At 41.6% G+C, this 26,857-nt stretch overlaps 1 protein-coding gene across 3 annotated transcripts in view; it reads right to left on the reverse strand.

Moving 5' to 3' along the window:
- Pcca (propionyl-CoA carboxylase subunit alpha) overlaps nucleotides 1–26,857 on the reverse strand; it is a 304,568-nt gene that overhangs the window by 141,987 nt on the left and 135,724 nt on the right. For 2 of the 3 annotated variants that reach the window (XM_032917891.1, XM_032917890.1), the window contains 5 exons: nucleotides 26,666–26,740; nucleotides 22,477–22,545; nucleotides 20,477–20,552; nucleotides 12,668–12,778; nucleotides 6,854–6,956 (listed from right to left, as the gene is read on the reverse strand). In XM_032917891.1, coding sequence (XP_032773782.1) covers nucleotides 6,854–6,956; nucleotides 12,668–12,778; nucleotides 20,477–20,552; nucleotides 22,477–22,545; nucleotides 26,666–26,740 — 434 coding nt within the window. The remainder of the gene's footprint in view (nucleotides 1–6,853; nucleotides 6,957–12,667; nucleotides 12,779–20,476; nucleotides 20,553–22,476; nucleotides 22,546–26,665; nucleotides 26,741–26,857) is intronic. The other variant, XM_032917889.1, reaches the window with a different exon arrangement.

Genomic DNA, 26,857 nt, shown 5'->3' on the forward strand with positions numbered 1-26,857 from the left:
ATGAATAGCTGTATGATATGAAATTAAAATGTTTCACATTGAACAATCCGAAATGAATTGGGAAAGGTTAGAGTAGAGAAGAGAGAAATCAATTCTCCAATGGCAATGGTGAATGGGAGAGAAGAATGAATAGGATTTGCCAGTGGGGTGCACCAGCTGCCAAGTATCCTGCAGCCACAGAATTACAATAATACTGATGAAATGTGCACGCGCGAGCGTCTGCCGGCAGGGCAGGGAAGACAGGGGCTCTCCCACAATACCAGGCTGTTCTGACATCTAGCCCTTGCAGAATAACCAAACTGAAGAAAATATTCTTAAATGTTGTATTCAGCAAATGTTACAGATGAGTCATCTTACACATCCATGAGTTCACACTCGGGGTCTCTGTGATTTCTAGTTCAAACAAGACACACACATCGTAAATAACTAAAAACAGTAACAGCAACAGGAAAAAGCCAACAGGAAAATGACTGCATTAGTATTTTTCTCTCCCAGTCTCCTCTTGCTGCTTTCAGGGGGTTGCTTGCTCAAATGGAAACGTGTATTCCAAAGACACTGCACGGCCACATGTGCTTGGAAATATGCAAAGTATACAGTCAGCCATCAACACATCAATGTCATGAATCAAGTATAATATAAAAGCTGTTTTGTTTCATAGGTGGTGTAAATGTGATATAATACGACATATCTTTTTAAATTCAGAAACTAACCCTGCTCTAATGCAAACTACACAATAATACTGGCTTTTTCTTAGAGATGACTTTCACAAGGCTAAATTTTTTCTGTGTTCCTTTCCCCAGTTAGCATTCAATGGTTAAAATCCTATTTGAAACATGAAACTCACCCACCCTCCAGATGGAAACTTAAGAACAACTGAACAAATCACATCCAAGACCGGGAAAGGCTACTGCCTTTCAATAGCAAGAAAAACCTCAGATAATTGCATCTGTCAGGTAGAAATCATTAGGACATTGATTCTCCATTTTATCAGGAAGCCAGATGAGAAAAGAATGTATAACACAGATGTCAACACAGTACATAGAGGGAATTCAAGAGAATGCAATTTCCCCTTAGAGGATTGTGGTTCAAAGGGTTAAACTGTTTGGTGGCAGGCTGTATGGCTGGTCAGATGCCTGAAAAGTCCCTCTCAGTCAGAGCACACACTGAGCCACATTGCAGGCTGAGCTGTTTTCATCAATATTACCACAGTTCATAAGAACATTCTGGCTCTGAGACTTTAACATCTGAACTAGGGATTATGGGGATGAAATTGACCTTGTCCAATTCAAACAGGCTCAGAGCAGAAGGAGCTGGAGAAGCTGAACAAGCCAACACTGCTGATCTTCAGACAGGACAATGAAGACAAAGGTTGAAGCAGTTTGTATCACGTGTTTGTACCTTACCATGAAGCTGGAACCGCACTCCGGCATCTCACTAGGCCCTGGTCCCACCTCCGGCACCACTGAACTGTTCACACTTCAGGGACGGATGAAGGGGCCAACGGACCAAAGCAACTCACAATTCCCAACCGTGAGAAACCTAGCTATAGGACATGCCATATCAGAGGCCTTTGGAGGCCTCAGTGCATTTCAGCGCAGAAGAGATGTGGTGGTGTAAGGCGTCCTCATGCAAATTACCTCTCTATTATTTTGATTAGAACAAGATTTTCAACCACATGCTAATCTTTACAGTACTAATGCATGGTTTCTCACAACTACTATTTTGAAGAACATTAATACTTGCCATACTGAACATTGACAATAGAATGGTATATGTTTTAAGTTGTTCTTTTAAGTGGAATGTTCCCTTTTCTATAAAATCAGAGTAAAGCATCAGACTTTACATATCTATGTAGAAGACCAATCTGACCCCTCTGCCTCCACCTCCCAATGGATTACAGGTGCCTGACACGGGGGCTCAGCCATGCCTCACTCTCTTCTCTCTTCTACTGCTCCTTCTCAAAGCCCATTGTTGTATCCTCCCCATCTGAAGAGATGGGTGCTGGAGAGCTCCTAGGCTCACACACGGCTACTGCTATCTCTCTTACTGGTCTCCCAGCTTCCATTTTTAACCCGGTTACTAACTGTTTGTAAAGCTAAAACAAACAAAAAAAAAAATCTTCTTGGTACCTACATTGCAGCAAGCTCCTTGCTGAAAACCTGCACTGGCTTCCCCTCCCCACAGGGTACAACCCTCAGTCCCTACTCAAGAACCACTGCCCTTCTCTGTCCCACTAGAGGGGAGAAGGATGGGGAAGGGAAGAAGAAAACACAGTCTTAGCTTCTATTGCTGCGATGAAACAAGTTGGGGAGAGAAGAGTTTATTTAGCAGACACTTCCACATCACAACTCATCACTGAAAACAGCTGGGACAAGAACTAGAGCAGGGCAGGGACCGAGAGGCAGGGGCTGATACAGATGCCATGGAGGGGTGTTCTTTGCTGGCTTGCACCCATGGCTTACCCAGCCTACTTTCTTATAAAGCCCAGGACCACCAGCCCAGGGATGGCCCTGCCCACAATGACCTGGGCCCTCCCCCATCAATCACTAATTAGGAAAATGCCCTACAGCAGGAAACCTTATGGGGGCGTCTTCTCAGCTGTGGCTCCCTCCTCTCTGATGACTCTAGCTTGTGTTAGGCTGACACAAAATTACCCAGCCAATGAGAGAGGGCGGGAGGGAGGGAGGGAGGGAGGGAGGGAGGGAGGGAGGCAGACCAACAAGCAATAATCAAGTAATCAGACTTGTGGAAACCAGGAGCAGAATGGCAGCTCTGGGCCTACAAACTTTCAGCTCTACAAGATGAAGAAGCTCTAGGGCAACCACAAGCACAGTTGCTATGGCTGACCCTACAAACCTAAACACATTGAAATGGCTACAGTGGTAAATGCTGCTGTTTGTTTAACACAAAATGTAAGTACCAGTAGTTCTTGTCTCTCCTCCTCTCTTCCTCTCCTCCTCCTCCTCCTCCCCCTGACACCAAACATGGTCTCACCATGTAGTTCTAGCAGCTCATGACACACTCTGCAGTCTACAGTGTGGTCAAACTCAGCAATCCTTCTGCCCCAGCCTCCCAAGTGCTGGGACTAAAAGTTGGAGCTACTATGCCTGAACTCACTAGTTCTCTTTATCAACAACAATTATTAAGTGGATTCCAATGAGTTAAAGAGTTAAACATTGCTAATTTTTCTAATTGCTCCTTGTGATGGTTTGTATATTCTTGGATCAGGGAGTGGCACTATTAGAGGGTGTGGCCTTGTTGGAGTAGGTGTGTCCCTGTGGGCATGGGACCCTAGCTGCCTGGAAGTCAGTCTTCCACTAGCAGCCTTCGGATGAAGATGTAGAACTCTCAGCTCCTCCTGTACCAGGTCTGCTTGGATGTTGCCATGCTCCTGCCTTGATGATAATGGACTGAACCTCTGAACCTGTAAGCCAGCCCAAAATATATGTTGTCCTTTATAAGACTTGCCTTGGTCATGGGGTCTATTCACAGCAATAAAACCCTAAGACTCTCCTTATAAGAGACTGTGCACCATGCCTCTGCCTCATTCGTAAGAACACCAAGCATGCCTTCTGCTCAGGGAGGGGAAAGTTGTCCACTGAGCTACCATCCCTCTATGATAAGTTACACGGCTTAGCAAGAAGCACACATGACAGCGTCAGAGCCACAGAGCCGTACAGAAGATGAATTACAGATAAACGCTGCAGACAGAGGGGAACAGAGCAGTTCCATGAAGACAGGCAAGCCTTCTCACCAGCACCTGAGAAGCCTGGAGGGTAGAGTTGGTCCCGCCCAGGGTAAGGGAAGTTCCCAGGACTGCTCCACAAGCAGTCTCCAGCTGAGGACAGCAGGCGTTTCGGACAGATATAAACTCTACCAAAAGGGACTAAGGGATTATCATTATTATTTTTCCTTCTAGCAAGTATCAGTTCGTGCAACAAACTACTAGGCCAAAGCACAATGCTAGTGAGATCATTTTCAATTCACATAAGAGAATGTGTTCCTTTAACAGCGCTTTTCAGTATATGCCTCTGCTCATTAAAGTGCTTTTATTTTTAACTTTGTTTTGGAGCTAAGGGTAGAGCCCAAGGCCTTAACTCTGAGTAACACATGTAAGCCCCAGAGCATTAAGAATGATGAAAGAACATAACTACACAGTAAATCAGTGTGCATACATGTAAGAAATTATGTTCTGCACACTTACAAGAAGAACACCATGGTTTCTGCCATTAACTTTTCTTTTTCTTTTTTTCCAGAAATGCCCCCTATCACTTTACTATCTAAATACTGTGGTCCATAGTAATGTCTTTTTCCAAGTCATAAATGATGAAAGAGTAAAAACCACAGAGAAATTGGGAAAATATGATCCACAGCCAACACAAGCAAGCCAGAGGAAGGGCTGTGAGCTACTGGTTTGGAAGTGAAAACATTACATGAATACACCCATGGCAACATGGTAGAGCCACACTGGAGGGGGACATGCTACTCCATTCCCAATCCTATCGTAACCACAGCCTCAGAAGCCAGGCTGTGACCTCAGCTTGGAGGAGGCAGGCACAGGGCCGTCATCAGCAAGCATGCCTTAGAGACTCACTTTAGAGTCTCCTGTAAACAGTGGTGCTGATTTTAGAACACTTTGCCTACTAAGTAAGTGGCAAGTCCCACCGAAAGTGAACTCAAAGAAAGAACAGTTACCTGTTGCATGGAAAATATCCATATGCACAATTATCTGCATAACTGAACTCTGACCTATGTCTTTAACTAGTATAATTCTTCCCCCTTATAAGAAGACAAGGAGCTCAATGTAAGGCGTGCAAACTTATAAAGGCAGCAAGCTCAAACTTACAGTGCAGGGTAGGAACTGCACAAGCTCAAAATTACAGTGCAGGGTAGGAACTGCACAAGCTCAAAATTACAGTGCAGGGTAGGAACTGCAGAGGCCAAGTCACTGAATGCAGCACCAAGCACTATGATGGAGACACTTGGTGCACTTGTGGGCGGGGGTTAAGTGACAAAGCGACCAAGTGTGGAAATTTCCCTTAAAACATTAACAAGTGGGGCAGCTGAGAGATGACTAGGGAGGAAGTGAGCAGAGAGCCTTTCTTATGGCTGTGGAAGCTAAGAACGATCAGATGAGGTTCCTTATGTGCAGATGTTTAGAGACCTCTAAAACTTAACAGTGTTTCCACAGAATGGCTAGTAAATAGTCGGAACATATTACTGTGGGTCTTTAAATCAAACTAGATTAAGAGATAGAAATGGAGCTGTGGTCCGGGTTTAAAGCTTGTATAGAAAGAGAACGACGCACAAGAGGCTGCATGTTAAATGTGTTACTAGGATTGATACACTCAAAGCCAAAAGCACTGCAATGTTTAAAGTGGCTGTTAATGACGTGTGGGATTACACCAGTTTTCACTTCTCGTATGTTAACTGCTCTTCAGAGTCTTACCCGGAATGAAGGAGCATATTTATTTCTCTTAGAAAAGTCAACACAGATCCTAAGAGTCACATCACTTCCCCTTCAACTACACTCTGGGCTTCTGAAGTAATAACAATTCAAATAGAGAGAGAGAGAGAGAGAGAGAGAGAGAGAGAGAGAGAGACAGAAATAGTCATCCAAAAAGTAACCACAAACCACATGGGGTTAAGATTCTCCTGTGCAAACCCCCCTGCTACAGCAGCACTGTCCCACAGAAGCCGGTGGAACAGGGCAGCCATGATGAAAGGGCTCATTGTGTTCCAAAGCATATACGTAGCCTTGTGCCACATGTGGATACTGAGCACTTGAAATATGACCCATGTGGTGGAGAAACTGGGTTATAAGTTTCACCTGAGGAGCACGTTGGCTCCCGGCTCCATACTGAACTTCAAGGCAATCAAGGAGAAGAGTCATCAGATTTGCAGCTCTGCTGACCACTCTCACTCTCCCGCTAGTCCATCATCTGTAATTTGTTGAACCATTACCTCTCCCTTTCTCCAGATATCTAATGAATCGATATTCCTAAAAAGATGGCACAGTAAGGCTCAAGCACTTCCTCCGAAGCAGCAGCATGAGTGAACCATGAATGAACCATGCTAAGAGTGCACTAAGACGCCACTAGCCACAACTCTGTCACTTGTCTGCCTCCTCACAGGCAGTGTGACTCTGGTCTGTGATGCTCACAAGTATTTGGTGGCCTTACACCACCCCACTCTCTCATTGTTCCTCTTGAGAAAAAGCAAAAAGAAAGGAAATTAAAGTAATGCAGTTCTAGCAACATGGTTGCTTCCCTTGTACGGGTTACTCAGCGAGCACTGCTTTACCGTCAATGATCTCACAGCTGAAAAACAGCATTGCCCATCAGCTGTTGTTCTTACCCCAGTACAAGGCGTGTTTCCCCTTTCACCTGGGCCGCCAGAAAGTGAAGTTATCCTTGGAGTTACAAACAACTGTCTCAACCTGGTGTTAATTTCATCCTGCAGCTTCCAATTTTGGACATATGTGTTTTAACCATTCAGACTGGTTCCTAATACTGTATGGTAAACACTTTTCAAGACTAACGAATTAATAAAAAAAAAAATAACCAATGCAAGAAAAGCTGAACAGAATTCCCAGTAAATATCAGAGTAGGTTCCTACCTCTACTGATGTCTAAATTAGACAGCTAAGATACTCTTTTCCAAGCTAAAAAACAAACAAACAAACAAAAAACAGACTAATGCACCCACATACCCACAGCACCACATTAAACAGTGAGTTTACTGTACTTCCCACAAGACCCTAAGAAGATCAGGAACCAAGATCAGCAATGCTTTTACTAGCACTCATCTGTGCAGACAATCCTGAGCATTTTGCCCCTTCACTCCATCCGTACCTTGAATGTTCTTGAAAGCGCTGTGCTCGTAGCTGGGATGCCACAAACAAGGATGATGCAATGGCCAATAACTGGTCTCTCTCACTTGGGGTTAACATGTGCCCTGTAGGAAATGAATCACCAGTCATATCTGTGACATCAACATTTGCACCCCCCTCTTAGAGTCTTCAGCCAATCAGACAGCATCTGCATCTCCCTCTTAAAGTCATCAACCAATCACACAACATCTGCACCTCCCTCTTAGAGTCATCAACCAATAAGAGAAGCACTTTACCAGGCACCAATAATAGATTCAGGATTGTACAAGAAGCAAGTAATTGGGTATAAAAAGAAACTTAGTAAGAAAAAAAGCAAAACAAAAACAAAACAAACAAACAACAACAAAAAATCAAGCTGTGCTCACTGGAAGCTCACTGCCTAACACAGGAAAAAAGATTTATTTTGTTGTGTTTCCTAAGTTTATTTATTTTCCAACCAGAATACCAGAATATTGACATTCTTGAAAACAAATTTCCAATTACCATTTAACACTTCCTATTTTTACACAAAAACATGAAATAGATTTCAGTAGAAATTGTCTTATCTAAGCACCTGTTTCAAACTTACTCATGTATACTGAAGAACAAGAATTTACCAGCTTTCCTAAAGCTGTGACTGAGTATCAGTGCCTTTTATTCTAAAAGTTCTGAAAAGCCAACTCCAAAATGCACAGTCTGGATTCTCTGCAATGTGAGCAATGAATGGTTAAGGACATACATGTGGAAGGTGGCCAACATCTCTCTGTAGCAGCTAGCAGAAAGGCTGATTGGTATGGTTGGTCTCTCCTCTTTACCTTACCACCAGTCACCTGAACTCTGAAGTAAAAGGAAGTGTTATGTTTATTGACTCTTTTAGAGAAAGAAAACAACTGTTTAGTTTATAAACTATTAAAATAATAAAACCAGAGCTTTTGAGCTTGTTCAGTGGTTAAGAGAATGCATGTCTCTTTAAAGTTTGGTTCCTAGTACCCAGGTTCAGCAGCTCAAAACTCTTTTATCTTATTTATGTGTAGGAGTGTGTCTGCATTCGTGGGTGAGCACATGAATGCAGGTGCACATGGAAGCCAGAGGTATTAGATCTTTAAAGCTGGAGTATAGAAAGTTATACACCACAGACATTGATTTTAAGAACTGAACTTGGGTTCTCTGGAAGAAGAGCAAGTTCTTTTAACTGCTGAGCCATTTCTCCAACTCCAGGAAAGAGATTTAAATGGGTGAAGAAAACAAACCAGCCATAAATGGGAAAGCCAGACGGAAGATCTCCAGGAAGCACACCAGCTTCTCACACCTGTTTCCTGTCATCACTCCTCCTCCATAAGTTTACTTCTAAGGAAAGTGAGGATAAAAGGCCAGAAGTTCGAACTTCTGCAGAAGCAGATTGATGCTGGTCAAGGACATGAACAAGGCCATGTTTTTCTAGCATGAAAGACTCAAAGAAAATAAAGGCATACTTTTCCTGCCTCTATGCATGCAGTCACAAGGTGGAACAAATCAATCAATTAACAAATTTCCCTCTTCAACAATTTCTCTCCATACCAAAATTCAGTTGGCTCCAGGGGCAATGGTCTAGCCAGCCTCACATGCCCGACTGCATTGTGGCAGGTAAGTGACTCTAGCAAAATTGTATAAGAATCAATGGGTTTCAGGGCAGGTCAGATAATGCAGAATCTGTAATTAGCACACCTCTTGAGAGCACTGAAGTAACCACTCTGTCTGCTCCTAGACATGTGACAGCAGACAATCACATGGTACAGCAGGTACAACTGGAGTTCTGAGCGAAAGAACTCAGTACGCATACAAATTTATTTGAAACAAATAAAGTGACTTGAGCATCATTTTTAAAAATAAACTAAAATCACTCAGAATGTAAGTATAATTATTTTTCAAGATCTGTAGCACATTCTTCTATAGAAAGGTAATACATGAAATAGAAGGGTATGGAAAACCCAAGCAATGTATACACTGTGGGGGCAAATCCATACACTGAATGAACCGTTATACAACATGGGAGCTCATGCTGACTGTAGGAAAGACGCCCTCATTTGACGTCATAACCACAACCCTGTGGGCCATGGCACATAACTGACCTTCTTCTGCAACTTGCACAGCAATGGAAAGACCCACATGATCTTTTCACAAAAACAGGACACCAACTTCCCAAAACAAAACACCTAGAAGAAGAGTTCTCCAAGCATGTCTCAGGGATGACTTGGGGTCCCAGGAGCCCTGCACAGGCCAACAAAACTAGAGCAATTTTCCTATCTGCTTTTTATTGGCCCTCATTTCCAAGGTGAAGCATTTCTATATTTCTTCCTGGAATCTGCTTACGGCTCCAGACCACAGCATGCAGACGATGTGATGACCTCATTGCCCCCACGCCAACACCTAATGGGTTTATTACAGTTGTTTACAAATGAACCAGGGAGTGTGCTCCAATTCATCAGAGACATATTAAGATCAGTAGATTCAAAAGCTCTTTGGAGCACAAGAGAACTGACTGATGGACTTCATGGGGACTCCCAGTAACAGAGGGTCTATCAGCAGCAGCACACAGAACAGAGAATATGATAACACAAACACACACTTTCTATGTTCAATCAAATTTTTACAAAAATATAATAACACAGATGTATACTCTATGTCCAAGCAAGTTCTTAGAAAAAGGCAGTCACTTCTCAAAGGAAAATAGATAATCCTGATACTGCTTTTGAAGGGGGTTGAAGTTGAAGTATAACAAGGTACCAGAGAAAGAGATTCAAGATGCTCATTCTGGTCAACTGAAATTACAGTTCTTAAAATAGCTTGTTCATTTTTTCCTTTAATTTCAAATCAAACAAAATTTGCTTTTCAACATTCGAATGAAAAAAATCAATAAGAACAATTTCTTGTGTATTCTATTTTTAAATTTTAGATTCAATCACTTCAAAGTTCAAATCTAAGAACCTTCTGTAAAAGTAACCTCAGCTACAAACAGATTTGGGGAAATAAACAAATATAATAGAAAATTTTAATGTAGCCAAAGAGACCAGCACTTGCCTATGAACAGTGCTGAGGTCAGGCCAGATGGGAAACAGATGGATAACCCCAGTGGTGCAAAGTGACCTGGACCCAGACACATTGAGAAAACTCTGGACTGGCTTCTCTTGCCACTTCCTGATATCTCTCAGGCACATATATCAAATAATCAAAGATGATGGCTTAACGTAGTTGAGATTTGCTCTGGGTTTCACCTTATAGGAAAGGTGAAGGACAGGAGGTGGTAGCCACTCAGAGAAGGAGAAACTAGCATAACAGTAACCTCAGGGAATAAAATGGGAAGGAGATGTTGGGAATGGACAATAAGGTTTGTTTGCTGAATACCTTAGAGGCCATCTGACGACACATCATTAAAAAGTCTGTGGCCTATGAACTGGAATCCCAGCCCAACCCAAGGAATCCTCAAGCTGTAACTGAAAACCCTACTATCCGGGTGTGAGATGAAGGTCACTGTTCTGGCCTACCATGTACAAGGTCCTGCGCTCTGTCCCAAACATTAAAAGAAAGCAATAAGTAATGCACATATGAGTTCACAGAGACTGTGACATCATGCACAGGCCTGCAAAATTCATGCCAGAAAAGATCCAAGCAAGAAGAAGGTGAAGTAGGAACAGAGTCACACCCCCGAACCAAGATGTTATTTGCAATTGATAGGTGCTGGAAGACCAAAAAAAAAAAAAAAAAAAATCAAGTTTTCTCCAATGGAGTAACACTGGGTATATTAATGACACTCCAGAACAAGTCTCTAAGAGTAGTTGACTAACACAAAATGGTTAGTCCATGCTTTTTGTCTGCATGTTGTTGTTGCTGTGGTGGTGGTGGTGGTAGTGGTAGTGGTTTGTTGTTTATGTCTTTCTTATTTTGTTATTTGTTTTGGGTTTTGCTTCTAAGAAAGATAAAGAACATAAAGTTGGGTAGAAAAGGAAAAACCACAAAAACCCTAGAGTCAGTTCCAGCCTTAGTCGTTTTAGTGATCACATAGCTTCTCTGAGCTTAGTGAAAATGAGAGCTGAGATTAAGTCATTGCAAAAGGCTCTTCCAGCAAATTATGACTCAAGGAAGGACTCCTTCTGCTGCAAGCACAAGAGTCTATGTTGACAATTTCCTCACTACAAAGGAAATGTAGTTAAATGTCCAGTGGAAAGTGTGAGCTGTTCTAAGGTCAATTTCTCAGCTAAAGAGAATTGTGGCTCCTAAAGAATTTGCAACACTTTACATAATTTTAAATGTACGCTAAGTATAGTCATCACTGCGAATGAGATTTAAAGTCCTATTTTCCTCTCCTGGGGGTTACTCACCAATATGTACATTCATGCTCACATAACTACATGTGGAGACAAACAGACGCTCAGATACATACATAAAATTTGCTCTGAGAGTTGACTCAAGGGACCACTTTCTCCTTGTGCCCACTACTTCCTATCATGTTACCAACACCAGTGAATTATCTGGGCAGACATGGACCCATAAGGAAGTTCTAAATCTACTTCACAATTTACCATAGCTTCTAACTTCCGTGAAGAGAATAAAATATTAGAATCAAACAGGATGAGTTGTTTATCTAGATATGTGCATAGGGGATCTAAAATGTCCAAAGCATTCCTCTCATCAACACCATGATAAGATTCTTTTCATTGATTAAACAAGTGTTTATATTATGTCCCCTGTGAGTTGTTACCAGGGAGACGGTAAGAAGCAATGGCCTAAGTGGTTCTGACCTCAGGATAGCAAATGTTAATAAGCTAATTCTCCATTATAAAGCTGAAATCGTGGCCAAGATGTAGTTTATCCTGTTTTTGAAAATTCAAAGGTTTAAGAAAAATAATCTGATGAATTACTATTCTTATTCATTTCAAGAGTACAAATTAAAGAAATTCTCAATTTCTTGATACTAATGATGAAACTCAAAGAACATTTAAGCTGTCTATATTCAATTTAATTTACAAAACCTTATTATATAGTCTGAACTAAAAGATACTTTGTAAGTGCATTCCACAGTCAACTCCATGATGCTAAGCTGACTGTTAAGTCACTTTCCGTACTACAGCATGTGTGTTGCTTTGTTTATATTTAACGTGATGGTGTCAGGGATCAAAATCTAGGGCTTCACACATGCTCAGCAAGGGCTGCTAATGTACACCCCAAACCCTAAAATACTTGGAATCTAAGAATCAGCCTTTGTATCCCAGCTCACTAGGGATTCATATCTAGATATTCCTAGAATCCCAAGTAAATCACTGGTTTCTTCTGATGCTGACCAGGTCTTCAGTGCTCTATCTCCAGCTTGATTTAAAAAAAAAAATCTCCTGAAACTCGGAAACAATCACTGACAACTTGTCAGTGTTAAAGTTAACTCGAGAACTTTTCTTCATCCAACGTCCATTTTTTTTTAACATTTAAAGCTGTTACCTGAGAGACTATTCTCTGAGCTTCAAATGCAGCATAGCTGGAACACTCCTAGACTACATGAGTACACACTACACACTCATACTTTTTTGTTGTTTTGCTTTTAAGAGAAAAGCTAAAAGTTGTTACCTTCATAAATTGCCCATGCATACTCAAAAACATGAATGTTAATGGTCAAGAATATTTCAAAAATGTAATACAGTAAAAAGAACAGAAGCCAAAGGACCTTCACTCATAATAGAAAAGCTGTGTGTTATAAATAAGAATAAAATTAGCCTGATGTAACTCAACCAACGTCTGAGAACTAAATAGCTCAGCACATACATATACATACCTTTGAAGCCATCAGGATACACATCAGAGAGAAACTTAGTGCTGATGTCCCCTTTCACAAAACGCGTGTTGATTATCACCTCCCGAAGCAGTGGGATGTTGTGTGTAACACCTATAAACAGAATTTCAGACTGAATTGGAGAATTGATAAAGTGCTTGTCATACAAGCACAAAGACTCTGTTTCACTCCCCTGTGACAAATGGGAGTAAGTAAGACTGTGTACGCCTGGGATGCCAGTGTTGGGTAGGCAGAGACAGGAGGATCCTTGGAGTTTGCTGGTCAGGCAGTCTAGTCAAATTAGTGAGCTCCAGGTTAGTGAGACACTGTCTCAAAAACTAAGATGTAGAGCCACTAAGATACCAACATTGACCTGTGACTTACATTCTCTCCCTTCTATCCCTTCTCTCTTTCCCCCTTCCTCTCCTCTCTCCTCTTTCCCTCCCTTCGTCTAAGAAAATCCCAATTACTAGTCTCTCCTTACCTAATGAAATCATTTAGAAAAAACAAAAACAAAAAACAAAAAACAAAAAGAAGCCACCCAATCAATCAGATCCATTCCCCACCCTTCCTGCAGCGAGGCAGACGACGAATTCCCAAACAGAGAATGCAAGTTGAATTGATGTGCTCAACACCTTTCTTTTATTTCCTCCTCTTAGGGGCTTCTGGATGTGGCAAGAACTTCACTTTAGCAATGAAAATGAAGCAGACCAACCCCTAGTCTGCTTGTCTGTCTACCTGCGTGTGCATGCTTATCCCCTTACATGACCTCACTATCTGGAAGGATCAACAGACTAATTACATCAAAACCAAGTACATTTGTACATTTCCATACCATCCATACTATGGTTTCTAGATACCTTGCTTACAGCAGGTTACCATGAACTTGAGGCTTACATATGGGGACACGGGTTTATCTTTCAAAATGAATATCCATCCCTAGGCTAATTAATATTAACAATTTACTATATCCTTTCAAGCACTTTTTATGCATCTCTTTATTCTAGACTACATTAACAACCTACGTAAACATATGACCATCTCTGTTCCCAAATATACTGTATATCTCAACTGGATAAAATCCAATTCTCAAGCTATCCCACCTACTTCAAACATTTACATCAAGCTCCAGAATCCTAGTCATAATGTTATTCCTTTATACAAAAATTCCATAGATGGAGTTATCCTATTTAGAGGATTATATAATTCATGACCTTTGTGTTAAATATCTGTGAGAAATGCACCCCCATGGCAACAATTTAGCTTCTAGCCAAAAATTACTGCTTCCAAGGGCTGAGAATACCCAGAAACAATTGTATGCCTGAAGCATGGGTATATTACACACATATAAAAACTTTTAATTAAAAACAAAACAACAGCAAAAAAAAAAAAAGTTTCATTACTGAGGTAACAGAAGGTCTACAAACCTCTGATGGCCTAAAAAAATCGTTGGACACAAGGTGACATTCATTTACATAGATGAAGCATTTGCTAAGATACTTAGACAAACCAAAGGGCAAGAATTTTTAAGTTTCTTGAAAATGGTGATGACATGAAAGGGATCAGCAACTAGATCATGTATTACAGGTGGACGAAGTCAAAGCACTTGAGGAAGGATCTCATCTGCCAGAGAAACATCTGTGCTCAGGAAACAAGCCCAGCAGGGTTCAGAAGAGAAATGTGGAGCACCATATCAGGATAGGAACCTGAGGTCTGCATAGGAGAAGAAATTTCACCTGTGTGAGAATTTTGACAAGGCTGGAGAGATGACTGAAGTGAGGAGTAGTTGTTGCTCTTGCAGAAGACCCAGAGGTCAGTTCCCAGTACCCACCTACATGGCAGCTCACAAACACTCAAAACTCCAGTTCCAGGAAACCTCTTCTGAACTCCATAGGCGCCAGGCACATGCATGGTGCACATACATACATACATACATACATACATACACACACACGCACACACACATACAAGCAAAACCATCATACACATAAAAATAAATGCATTTTTTTTTAAATCAGAGAAGTTCACTGTATACAAAGTAAATGGTTGCCAGTGTGCATTTGTGTGGAGAGGACAGCCAAGAGGGAATGCTGGCTGGAGATGGGGAGCAAACGCAGCTGATGCAGCTCAAAGTCTAATGTTACATTCAAGGCACAGCAAGGCACAAGAAAAAGTCACTTTCCCTCCAGAACAATGAGAATGGTGGTGAGAAGCAAGGCAAAGAGAAGTAGGTTCATGCATTGTGAGGCAGGAGACTGCACAGGGGTAAGATGAAGACAGCAAAACACATCCTTCACAACTGTACAATGTAAACTGCCCAGGTTGTGGTACCCAGCAACTGGCTGAGAGTGTCCATGGAGAAAAGAAGTGGAGCTTGAGAGAAGTAAAGGATTGAGCCACAGGCTGTGTGGCTTAGCTGATGCCAAGGGCAGGACTTGAGTCAAGAATGTCCTAATCTTGGGTTCTACAATGCAACAGAAGGTGCCTCAACTGACATGGAGAGCTTAGGAGAATGAACACTCGCTTCACTTTGAGCAAGGCAGATGTCTATGAGAAGACAGGCTGGTGCTGTCTGTATGATGCCCAGTCTATTACATGCACAGTGGACAGTAAGGTGGACTCAAGCCCTTCCAGGGCCATCAAGAGAAGGAATCAAGAACAACTGGAACAGCAGGCCCAGGCAGGATGAAATCAGCACTGCACACTGCCACGGGGACTACAGCACAGATCAGCACTGCACACTGCCACGGGGACTACAGCACAGATCAGCACTGCACACTGCTATAGGGACTACAGCACAGATTAGCACTGCACACTGCCATGGGGACTACAGCACAGATCAGCACTGCACACTGCCACGGGGACTACAGCACAGATCAGCACTGCACACTGCTACAGGGACTACAGCACAGATCAGTACTGCACACTGCCACGGGGACTACAGTACAGATCAGCACTGCACACTGCTATAGGGACTACTGCATACTGCCACGGGGACTACAGTACAGATCAGCACTGCACACTGCCATGGGAACTATAGCACAGATCAGCACTGCACACTGCCACAGGGACTACAGTACAGATCAGCACTGCACACTGCCACAGGGACTACAACACAGATCAGCACTGCACACTGCCATGGGGACTACAGTACAGATCAGCACTGCACACTGCTACAGGGACTACAACACAGATCAGCACTACACACTGCCACGGGGACTACAGCATAGATCAGCACTGCACACTGCACACAGTGGCATTACAATACCCAAAGTGCACAAGAAATGATAACCGCTGGGAGGGAACAAATTTATAATATGAAGTACAGTGGTGATTTAATTCAAAGAGAGAAAAATAATTGCTCTTACATGAAAATTAACAACTCAGTTTGTCCTTTCACAAGACACTCTTTCCAAGTGGCCACTGAAATAGTAGATAAGTTAAGTGAGGCAGTCTAACTTCTATGATTATTGCTCCTACATATGTAATATGTCACATTTAGCTTAACTGAGTTTCCTTTTACAATCTAGTCCAGGCTTTTCAGCCCCCTACCCTGCTAAGGCTCAAAGAGCTAGCACAGACCTGCCGTCAGTAAATATAACATGGCTTAAATACACAGTTTACGATAATTTGGACAAGATAAAGTTACTTTCTGATATTGATATCTAAAATACTGAAATGAATGTAAGTAGCAGGATGAATGGATGAATGATATATTAGCATTTCATTCCACATTCACAGTTGAAAAAGGGTGGTGGCGTTAGGAAAGGTAACCCGAAAGGAATGTGAACAAGTATTTCTTACATCTAGGATATCAAACAACAGAGCCAAACACACGAATGAGCATCTAACACACAAAGTATTAGATGATCTAACAGCCTTACAATGTACTTCACAGCTGACTGACCTGGCGCCTCCTTCCCCACTATGCCAGTCTCCTTTCTGCTTCCCTGTCACATGGGTCCTTTATACCCTGCCCCCGTCACCTCAGAGCTTCTCTTTACACTCTCTTGCTCTCCTCTCTGCCTTCGTCCACATTTACACATGTTTACAAACACACACATAAACAAGAAGATAGGGCTGGTGTTTATCTGGATCTGGGTCACCTCCTCAATATAATTCTTTCCAACTCCATCCATTTCCCTAAATTTTTCATAATTAATCTTTCTTTACAGCATAGTAAAATTGTGTTATGTCTATATGTATCACACTTTAAGCATACATTCATCTACTGATGAACATCTAGGCTGTTCCCGTTCCATTAAAGAATTTTTTTAACCTTTAATTATATAGTAAATACAACATGAAAAACCTTAGATTTTACGAAGTTTCAAGAAAAAAATTAAAACTCAAATACATTTGTCCTTAAAGTTCTCTGAATAACAAACTACATACTACCATGTGAAATCAAACTATTACCTGTTTTCCTTCTGTAAAGTACACAGTAAAATAACCCTTCTTTTTTTCATGTATGGCTATTAACACAACAAGCTGTTCCAAGAACTAATGCCCAGGAACTACTTCTTAAGGCCAAGTCAGTAATAATCAGGAAACTGCTCCATACACATGGAGCTAAGACAGTAGATGCAAGGAGTAGTGCAGATAAGAGGAACCACTGTGCACTTGGGTTAAGGTTACATTCCTCCCGAGTCCCAGAAAAAGACAATGCCTTGGAGTGAGTCCCTGTGCAAACAGTGAGCAGACAGCAGAGTATTCTTTGAGAGTTTACAGCCTCAGTAATGTTATTAATCACATACTTATAAAAATTATGACTGAGAGTTTAGGATTGGGAATTGGGGTGACCTGTGCCAGAGTTCACCAGGTCCCATCTGCATGGGAAATCATGATCAGGACACAGAGGGAGGCCCCTGGAGCAGCCTTCTGACTGCCTGCTGGTTCCAAAACAGCAGGCCAGACACTAGCTGTGCACTCCACCAGGATCAAACAGAGGCTGAGGCCACTGCTTCTTTCATGGGGACTTGGAAATTAAGTTTAATGTAGGTATACTATGCTCTAAAGTTTCTTTAAAGTTTTTAGAGTATAGAAACACTAAAGTTTCTCTGGAGTTTTTCTTTTACAAAAACTCACAAGTAATTGGGGAGGGGAGGAATGTCCACATTTGACCAATGAAGCAGTTACTTAACAATACAGCAAATTTCTTTTCCTTTCTTGCCCTTATAAAAGCTTTAAAATCATCTGTCCATTTAAATTCACCAGATGAAAAAATAAACATCAAAGACAATGGTGGGAAAGGAGACAATTTAAAAGAAAAAACCCTATTCTGTAATAATTTCAGAATCTTAGAAAGTCGGTAAAACTAATATAGATAATTACCATTCACCTTGACCCAGGCTCTGAATCTGGGAGCAGCTTAGCACGTCTGTGCTTGATTCTCTGTATGTATAGACCACAGACCACACAAGTCATTTTGAATGTAACCTGGATGTAAGTTGAAGACAGAAGAGCCTCTAACTATCTTCCTGTACATTTCCTAAGAGGAAGGTAAGTCTCTTCTGCGATCACAACTGTCTACTCAAGATACAAACTTGATTCAAATTTCTCCACTTGCCTCATTGATGGCTTTTAACTATAAAGAAAAGCCTTTTTTTGTCCTGGCCCAGGATCGAGTGCAGAATCCTGTTGTACTGAGCGGTCTCAGGCCCTCTGGCTTCCTTTGATCTAGAAGTTACCAGCTTCCCCTTGTGCGTATTGACCTTGACACCTCTAAAGATCACAAGCCGCTTATTTTGTAGATTGTCTTTCAAGTTGGTATGCCTAATATAATCCTCATGATTATATTCAAGTTACCCATTTTCAGTGAGTGTGTGTGTGTGTGTGTGTGTGTGTGTGTGTGTGTGTGTGTAGAGCGAGGAAGGGGGAAATGATCACAATAGGCACAGACACAGGTTACCACATCAACAGTGGCAATTCATACTGTTTGGTTACATTGCTAGTATGAAGCAGTTCCCATGGTACTTATCAAGTATATTACAAAGGGACACCAACAAACTATGCTGTTCCTCCAATTTCTCCATTAACTTCAGCATCTACTGACTTTTTTATAGTTTATGTTCTCGGCATAATACTTTTTCTACATGTATTGGATCAAAGTCTATCTAGAGGATCTATGCCGTCTCTTTCACTTATGGGACTTACTGAGCTGCAGTCTCCCAGTCTCCCAGTAGACCAGTGGGGACCTCTTCAAGCAGATCCTGTGTCTTCCTAGCAGATAACCTCTTGAGCTTTTCCTTTGTTTGTTTTAAAGTTTGCACAGGGTGTTACACTGTGGCAAAACTGTCACACCAATCCTCCTGCCTCAGCCTACTACGTAAGTGGACTCCAGGATGTGCTGGGATGACAGGCGTGAATTGAGCCTGACCTGAGGTTCCTGTTCAGCACAGCTCTGCTTTCTTACACAGGCAGGTCAGGCTCATCTTATGTTTCTCCTGGAACCAAGGCTGAACATACTTAGTAAACTGAGTGGACAGTAGCCAAACATGTGGACAAGAATACACATCTCAGAACTAACATCCTATCCTACAATTGCTGGCCTCCAAATGTCAATACTGCCAAAATTCAGAACCTTCACCTAGAGAATGAGCATATGTGTGTATACATACATGCGTGCACACGCACGCGCGTGCAAACACACACCTTTACATAGCCGTTAGTCTATATTAAAGCTCAAGAGTTCTCATGGATACCTCCTAATTCAACCTCATACCACACACAGGGTTCATTCCACCACCCCCAGGCATTCATTCCCACATCTGTCACTGCCTTTCTGACAGAGGGAAACTTGGTTCTTATTATCCACAATACATGTATTTATTTCCTTAGTTCCAGAATATACATAAATTGGTTTCAGACCTGCTAACTCATCAACTATGAAAAATAAACCTAGTAACTAGAGTTTAATATTTATTTAGACATATTTTCTCCGTAGCCTGGGGATATCACAGTTAACACAGTTGAGTTATTTAGATTGGTTCTCTCCACCCTCAGCCTTCAGCATGATTACGGCGCTCATCTGAAGGATGTCCCATTAGTTGTTAGGAGTCCATTTTAAGTGTTCAACCCCAAACACCAATTAGTCCAATATTCAAAAGCAGTCACATCCAAAGTCACTCCGTTCACTTGTTTCCCACCCCCCACCTCCTGCCAGTCCTGTATCTTTGCTTGTATATCTGCATGTACAAATGTATGTGTGTGCCCACAGAGGCAAGAAGAGGACGTCAGATCACCAGAGTCGCTCGTGGTCGTTGTGAGCCAACCAATGTGGAGACAGAACCAAATTCCAGTTCTCTGGAAGAGCAGAGCACAAAATGGCCCAGTAGCCAGCCTTGCCTAGAGGATGTTCTTGAACCTGCACTGGCCATTCAAAATTATAATGTTCAACTGAATCTGATAGCAAAGTTGGTACTTACACTTAGTATATAATTTACTCTTCAAAGTGGGTAAGAATACCACACTTTGCAGACTCCAGTGCAAGAGTAGCTTCTGATTCCGTCACCACTGCACTCAGAAGGCTCGTATGAGAACCAGGGACAGACCCTCAGGTGACAACTGCACTCACAAACCATCTACCGCCTTCTCTGAGCAGAGCCAGTAGATGTTCCCAGACCCCAGAGTCATCAGCTGTAAGGCCAAGGTCCATCTCCACACATCTGTAAGTGCTACCTCCCACCCCCAAAACTCAGTGACATAGCAGACTCATTCTCCCCGTGCAGAACGATGACTCTTCCCAGTCCCTCGTATCATGTACAGTGCAGAGGGTCAGACAGCAACAGAAAGGCAAGCATGCAGTCTTACCCCGGATAACATAACTGTCCAATGCGTCTTCCATCCTCTTCAGGGCTTCTGCTCTGTCAGATCCATATGTGACTAGCTACAAGCAAACAGACAGAATGGTCTGTAAAGCCAGCCATGTACCGAGTGACCAGGCCTAGCAAGTTTAATACTTCCTACCACATTCCCCAAAGTGTCCTTTCAATTTTCATAGTGGTCCAATTTTTTTTAGTATAAAATAAGTCAATAAGATTCCTGTAAATAAACAAGTGAGAACCAACCTATCTCAGATATTCCTCTTACAAGTCATTGTCACAGGAGAGAAAGACTTCAGAACAAAACAAACAGGTTGGTCACTTGATAACAAACACGTTGTGTAAACAAGCACAGGAGAAAGATTAAGGAGAGGAGAGAGCAGAGCCTGAGGAACTGCCACAGCACCAGCACGTGGTACAGCACACCAGCATTTGACATAGCACTCCAGCATGTGGCACAGAAAACCCGACATAGGACAGCATGTCAGCATGTAGTACAGCACACCAGCACATGGCGTCATGTAGGGCTGGGGACAATGTTTCTAACTTCCCTGGTCTTCTCTGCTTCCAAGTTTGATTTCCTAAACAGCTAAAACTTTTGTAAGTTGCAAAAGAGCCAGTAAGAAAGTGAAAGAAAAATCTAAACTGTCCTTTTAATTACTGGGTCAACCAGAACATAACACAAAAACTAAAGGTGCTGGCTAAATCAAAGACGACTTTACCTGCAGTGTCCTTTTATATATAATCTCTATAAATCTAAAAGAATTTGACAATATATCAAATATTTTTCTGATGCATATCATTAAAGAGTAGGTTCTAATTATTTTAGTAAATTTACAAGTTCTTCAATACAAAACCAGTTTGTCACCTAGTAGCACACACCTCTAAAGCTAGCATTTGGGAGGCAGAAGCAGACAGATATCTGTGAATCTGAGACCAGGCCAGTCTACAAAGCAAGTTCCAGGTCAACCAACTGCATAGTGAGACCACATCTCAGAAAAATAAGTAAGTAAGTTTTACACATATGAGCCAACTGAAAAACGCACAGGGCATCTTTCTAGACAGATGTCCAGTCGTCTAAAAAAGAAACAGTTAATTTGAAAATCAATTTGTAATATTTTATGTATTTCTACTTTTATATTGTGTTCCTCTAATAAGAAAAACATCTAAGGTTTATTTTAAAAATATTAAGGGTAAAAACTTAAGTGAAAAAAACTACAAAGATTAAAATGGTGTGTTTCTGCAGCTACAGCCACATCCGAGAATACTCAGGACACTAGGATATGGGTCACAGCAGAGCTCTGTACAAACTTGCAGGATTCCTGTTTCATCTCCAGCACAAAACTAAAAGAAAACTTGAAGCTAACTGGTCCTTGAGACAAAGCTACTATTTCAGAGACAAGGCATTTTCAAAAAAAAAAAAAAAAAAAAAACCTGCAGTTTATCTATTGCAACATTTTACAATTTATGAGGTCTTAATATTTTAGAGACTCATGATTTTCAACTTTACCCTGAAAACTTAAAGTTTAAAAGGACACATGGGACAAATTCTATTGTACGTTTCTATAAAAGTTAACTGGATTGAGTGGTGGCTCAGTGTTGCGGTCCCTGCCTGAGATGCACCAGGCTCTAGGCTCCAGCCATAGTGTAAACAAGAAAAATGAAATCTACTCAAGTTGTAGATTAGAAAATCTTCAAAGGGCAAAAGTACAATATATGTTTCTCCACAGCTCCTGACATGCATACTGCTTACTGGTTTGTTTAATTAGAGTACATTGTTAAGAAAAAGGCTGTGATCAGGATGTACAGTGAATTAAAGGAAAGGAGGGAGGAAGAGAGGGGGGAAGGGAAGGAGGAGGGAGGAAGAGAGGGGGGAAGGGGGAGGGAGGGAGGGAATGGGAAGAAAGAAACAGAAAGAGAGAGACAGACAGACAGACTCAACTTTCAATTCCTTAATTAAATGTATACTGTTTCACAAATGGAACTAACTTTTGAAATCATAGGGTCATAATAGATGCTGATGTCACTTCCTGGTTGGATGCCACTGTCAACTCGGACCTAAGAGGAAGAAAAGAAAGGGTGCATAACTTCATATTGGGAAGATTTGTTTTATTTAACCACAACATGTTTTTCCATGGAGAAAATGGATAATAAAGTTTCAATCTCAACATCCCTGCCTCTGGAAAACGGAAAACAACCCAGACACATAATGAGAGGCTGATCTTTGATCTTTAATATGCCATACAGCTTATAATTTTTGTTCTTTCACAAAAAGAAAGAGAGAGAGAGAGGAAGAAAGGAGAGAGAGAGAGAGAGAGAGAGAGAGAGAGAGAGAGAGAGAGAGAAAGAAAGAAAGAAAGAAAGAAAGAAAGAAAGAAAGAAAGAAAGAAAGAAAGAAAGAAAGAAAGAAAGAAAGAAAGAAAGAAAGAAAGAAAGAGAAACTGGGAAGAGGTAGGCTTCATAAATCCCTGCCCTAGGGTGCACCTGCAGCCTGTTGGGATGACGCCCTCTAAAGCCCCCGCCCCCTCAGAGCCCTGGGTTGGCCCTGGCCAGACCTCCTCCTCCTCACAGGGCCTCTGAGCTACACAAACTGGACAGGCTTTTGTATCTGCAACACTTTGCCTTTTCCCCCAGCCCTTCGGCTGTGAACGCTGTTTTCTGTTACTGTTAACCCTGAGAGGCCTTTGTGTTTACACAGCTTTCCCCGTGACGCTGCTCTGTGAAGATACAAGCTCCAATTAAGAGTTCGGATTCTGCGCTTTTCATCTTGGGCAGAACCGGCGCAGGTTCAAAATATCCTTTTGAAGCCGCTGGTTGCTGTTAACCAGCCAGTGAGTGAGTTAGTGCATCAATGATCCTTGTTTTCCTCTCCCAGCTTGATACCCGCAGTACAGCGCAGAGGTTAGCCATGTAAAACTTTGAATGAGCATCTGCCAAGGACAGAGCATTGATTAAATTATTGTGACCAAGTTTTGGAATCTGAAGTATTTAGAAGCTGGTCAAAATATTTAAGACTGACAGGCATATCTTAGGGCTTAAGGATGGAGGAATTTAATGGAAGGTTCTAGAACAGCAGGATGATGCCAGCATTTTAGGGGTGAGATAGAAGAGAGGAAGCTCAGGGCTCTGACACCTTTGTGAAGGAGGCTTTCCAGTAAATAGCAGCTCATCTCTTTGTGGCAAGACAGAAAAGGTCAACACAGCGGCTGGTAGGCCTTTAATATTTTAATTTAGGCAATTATCAAGGGACCAAATGTAAAACCTCTTGTCTAGAATATCCACGTGAGAATGGGTGATGGCTTTATTACATGACATCAGAAGGTAAGTGAAAACTACACTACTCTCCTCTTTGTACGGTTTTAAGGAGAAGCTTGTAACAAGCCCAGGGAACATTTATTTCTGTATGTGCAGCATAAGCAACAACTTGGGCCCATGTAACCCAAGTTCCTACATGAAGGTCCTAAAGTGAAAGCCACTCCACATTCATAAAAGATGTGTGCAGCCTTGATTTACTGAAAAATAAAATTCTTGCGGTCATAAAGTCTATAAAATTTATTCTATAAAAAAAGGAGTGGGGGATTTGCAGAGCAGCTGTGAAAGCTGAAAAGCGACACTGTATCTTCTTCTCTCACAAATAAATGGCTGCTGGTAACTTGGTTAACTCAGTTCTGGTGCCAAGAAGTCAGAACTACTCTGACCACAGTGTCAGCTTTATACCCAGAGCACACTGCCAAAGCCTGTTTATTGCTGGAATTGCTGCAGATCTGAAGCCCTGGCTATCAGTACATCCAGCCATCTGTGGCATAGCTGATATCCAACCCACTAGTAAAATAGTACAGGAAATAAGGAGTATTATTCTATTCCCCTGCAGTTCATAAGGCAGCTCTCGTTGTCTTAAAGAATACTATTCTAAAGGCTAAGTAAACTATCAGAGGTAGCTAGCTAGGTAGGGCTGTCTTTGTTGTTTGCTAAAATAATTACATAAACATATCACCTTAAACACACAGGGTCAAATCAAAGCATCATATACAATCAGCACACACAGGCAGATCAACATTCCTAAAGAAACTGTATAAAGCAAAAAAAAAAAAAAAAAAAAAAAAAAAACCCAACTTTTAACTCACTGTTTATATTCATTTTTCCAAGTAATAGCCAACTACATATTTTACTCCTAACAATTAATTAAAAACCAAATTTGGAGCCCATTCCTCCATGCATACAAAGCCCACGTAACTATCACTGGCTACTTCAAGAGTGAAATCAAATGGAGCTCTAAGCATACCACCAGTGTGATCTGAAAATAAATTCACAAACTTGGAAGATCAAAGACTCCGAGGAACAGCCTCATCTCTGCCCCACAAGCATGTTTCAGCCTTAATGATGTGCGTGAAAGGTGTGAAATCAAAAGTTAACTCTGAAATATTTGCTCTTTCTTTTGACAAAAAAACCCAAGATCCAAAGCTGGCTTCCCTGTGAAACTGACACATCTGGTCTTCATACAGTGAGGGAGAAAGAGGACCACACTGAAAATACCCATGCATCCCAAGTGTGGGGTTCTCAAGTCAGCCTCCAGATACCTCCAGAACAATTAGAATTGCCTGTGTCAGCCAAAAAGTGGACTCTGGAAACTATGAGGCGACTCCCAGCTTTCATTATCAATTCACCTCTCCCCTCAGCACAGCTCCCGGCCCGCCGTGTCTCCTCCCCTCCGCACAGCTCCCGGCCCGCCGTGTCTACCTGACAAGTGACAGCCCAATATGATTAAATGTGTCGAAGGGAGGGGACTCGTGGGCCTCCATGACAGGCCAAAAGTGATCACCATGGAGATACATAATTACAGCTGTCAACGCGTCTACTGTCCTGCTGACATCAATTTGATTGCTCCCAGCAATAATGATAGACAAAGCTTAGTGCGCACTCTCCTGCCCCCAATCCCTTTATCTATTCCTTGGTCCATTTAGCTGACATGCAACATTCACACACGCAAATAACAGCAGTAAGCAGAACATTTAAGGCATTTTAATTGTTTTTTCTTTCTATGGCTGGATCACAACTGCAAATGTTATTACATAAAACTCCTGCTGCAGCATTAATTGAAGAAAGATTTGGTGGGACAAAGACTGTAGGGGGTAGAGTTTGTCCATTATCACTTGGGCTTTCAACAGGTCTCACGTTTGAAAATTGCAAATTGCAAAAACTTGAGAGGGCAAAATGTTTGACATCCTGTGAGCTATTACAACATGGTGGAAACTTCTAACAACTAGAGTAATCATTACAGCTTCTTATTTAAGACTTTTTGTTTGATTAAAAAAGTGTTTAGATATGTCCCTATGACACTTGCTCTCATGTGCTATCTAGCATCACAGAATGCCTGTTCAATCTTTATCATTTTTTTCTGCCTCCAGGCTTTGAACACAGCATGGAGTCTCCAGGCCTAGAAAGGGTCAAGTCCCTTTAGAAAGCACATGGGCAAAAACAGTTTAAAAGTGAAATAAATCATATATCCAATAACATCTTCAAATTCAGAATTCTTCCTGTAATCTTTCACCATCTTAGCAGCCATCAAACTGAATAATCCTGTTCGCAGATGGCACAGCCTTTTCACGGCTAACATAATGCCATCTCCACGTGCACTCAATACCTTGAGTAAGAGAAAGGGTCCCCTCTTGTTCTTCTGATGCAATCGAATTGCTTTAAAAGGACAAGAACAGATGAACCATGGAATAAAATGAATGCTGGTCACTATTTTCTCAAAGTTGGTGATACCACACAAAATGAGGCACTTTGTTCCCCTAACAGTCCTGCTCAGAGTTCACTTGGTGCTTGAATTTCTTGGCCTCTGACTACAACGTGGGGCTGGATTAGATTTTTGTTTTTAAAGAAAAGATTACATTTTTAAACACAAAAAGCCACTTCCCATTCTTAGGATTCTATGATCTTTTGCAGTATAAACTATCATTTCTATGCTTAGATGTGGGTGAACTTACCCTGTTGAGTGGATTCTGATGTTTCTAAATACCATAAAGTACAAAAAATATTTTCTAACACAAAAAATGACTCCCCATGAATTTCCCTTGTCCCTCAATTTACACCCTTTGGTGTTCACATTCTCTAACATAAAAGTGTGGCATAAATCAAGGGCTGAGCCCCTCAGTTGGGATCACAGTTAATGACTTACACCAGGTAGATGTATAGGCTCTTGGTACTGAGACAGTCTCCCAATAGACGGTAAACCGAAAGACTTGTAGGGGTCCTGGAGGTTCAAAGGAAGGGAAGCACAGGCTTTGAAACATAAACCAGCACAAGGAAGGTTAACAACAATAAAGAGTATTTATAGGTCTGTTTTAATATACGGTATTTACCAAATCAC

The sequence above is a fragment of the Rattus rattus genome, chromosome 12 (genome assembly GCF_011064425.1).
Source record: "Rattus rattus isolate New Zealand chromosome 12, Rrattus_CSIRO_v1, whole genome shotgun sequence".
NCBI lineage: Eukaryota > Metazoa > Chordata > Mammalia > Rodentia > Muridae > Rattus > Rattus rattus.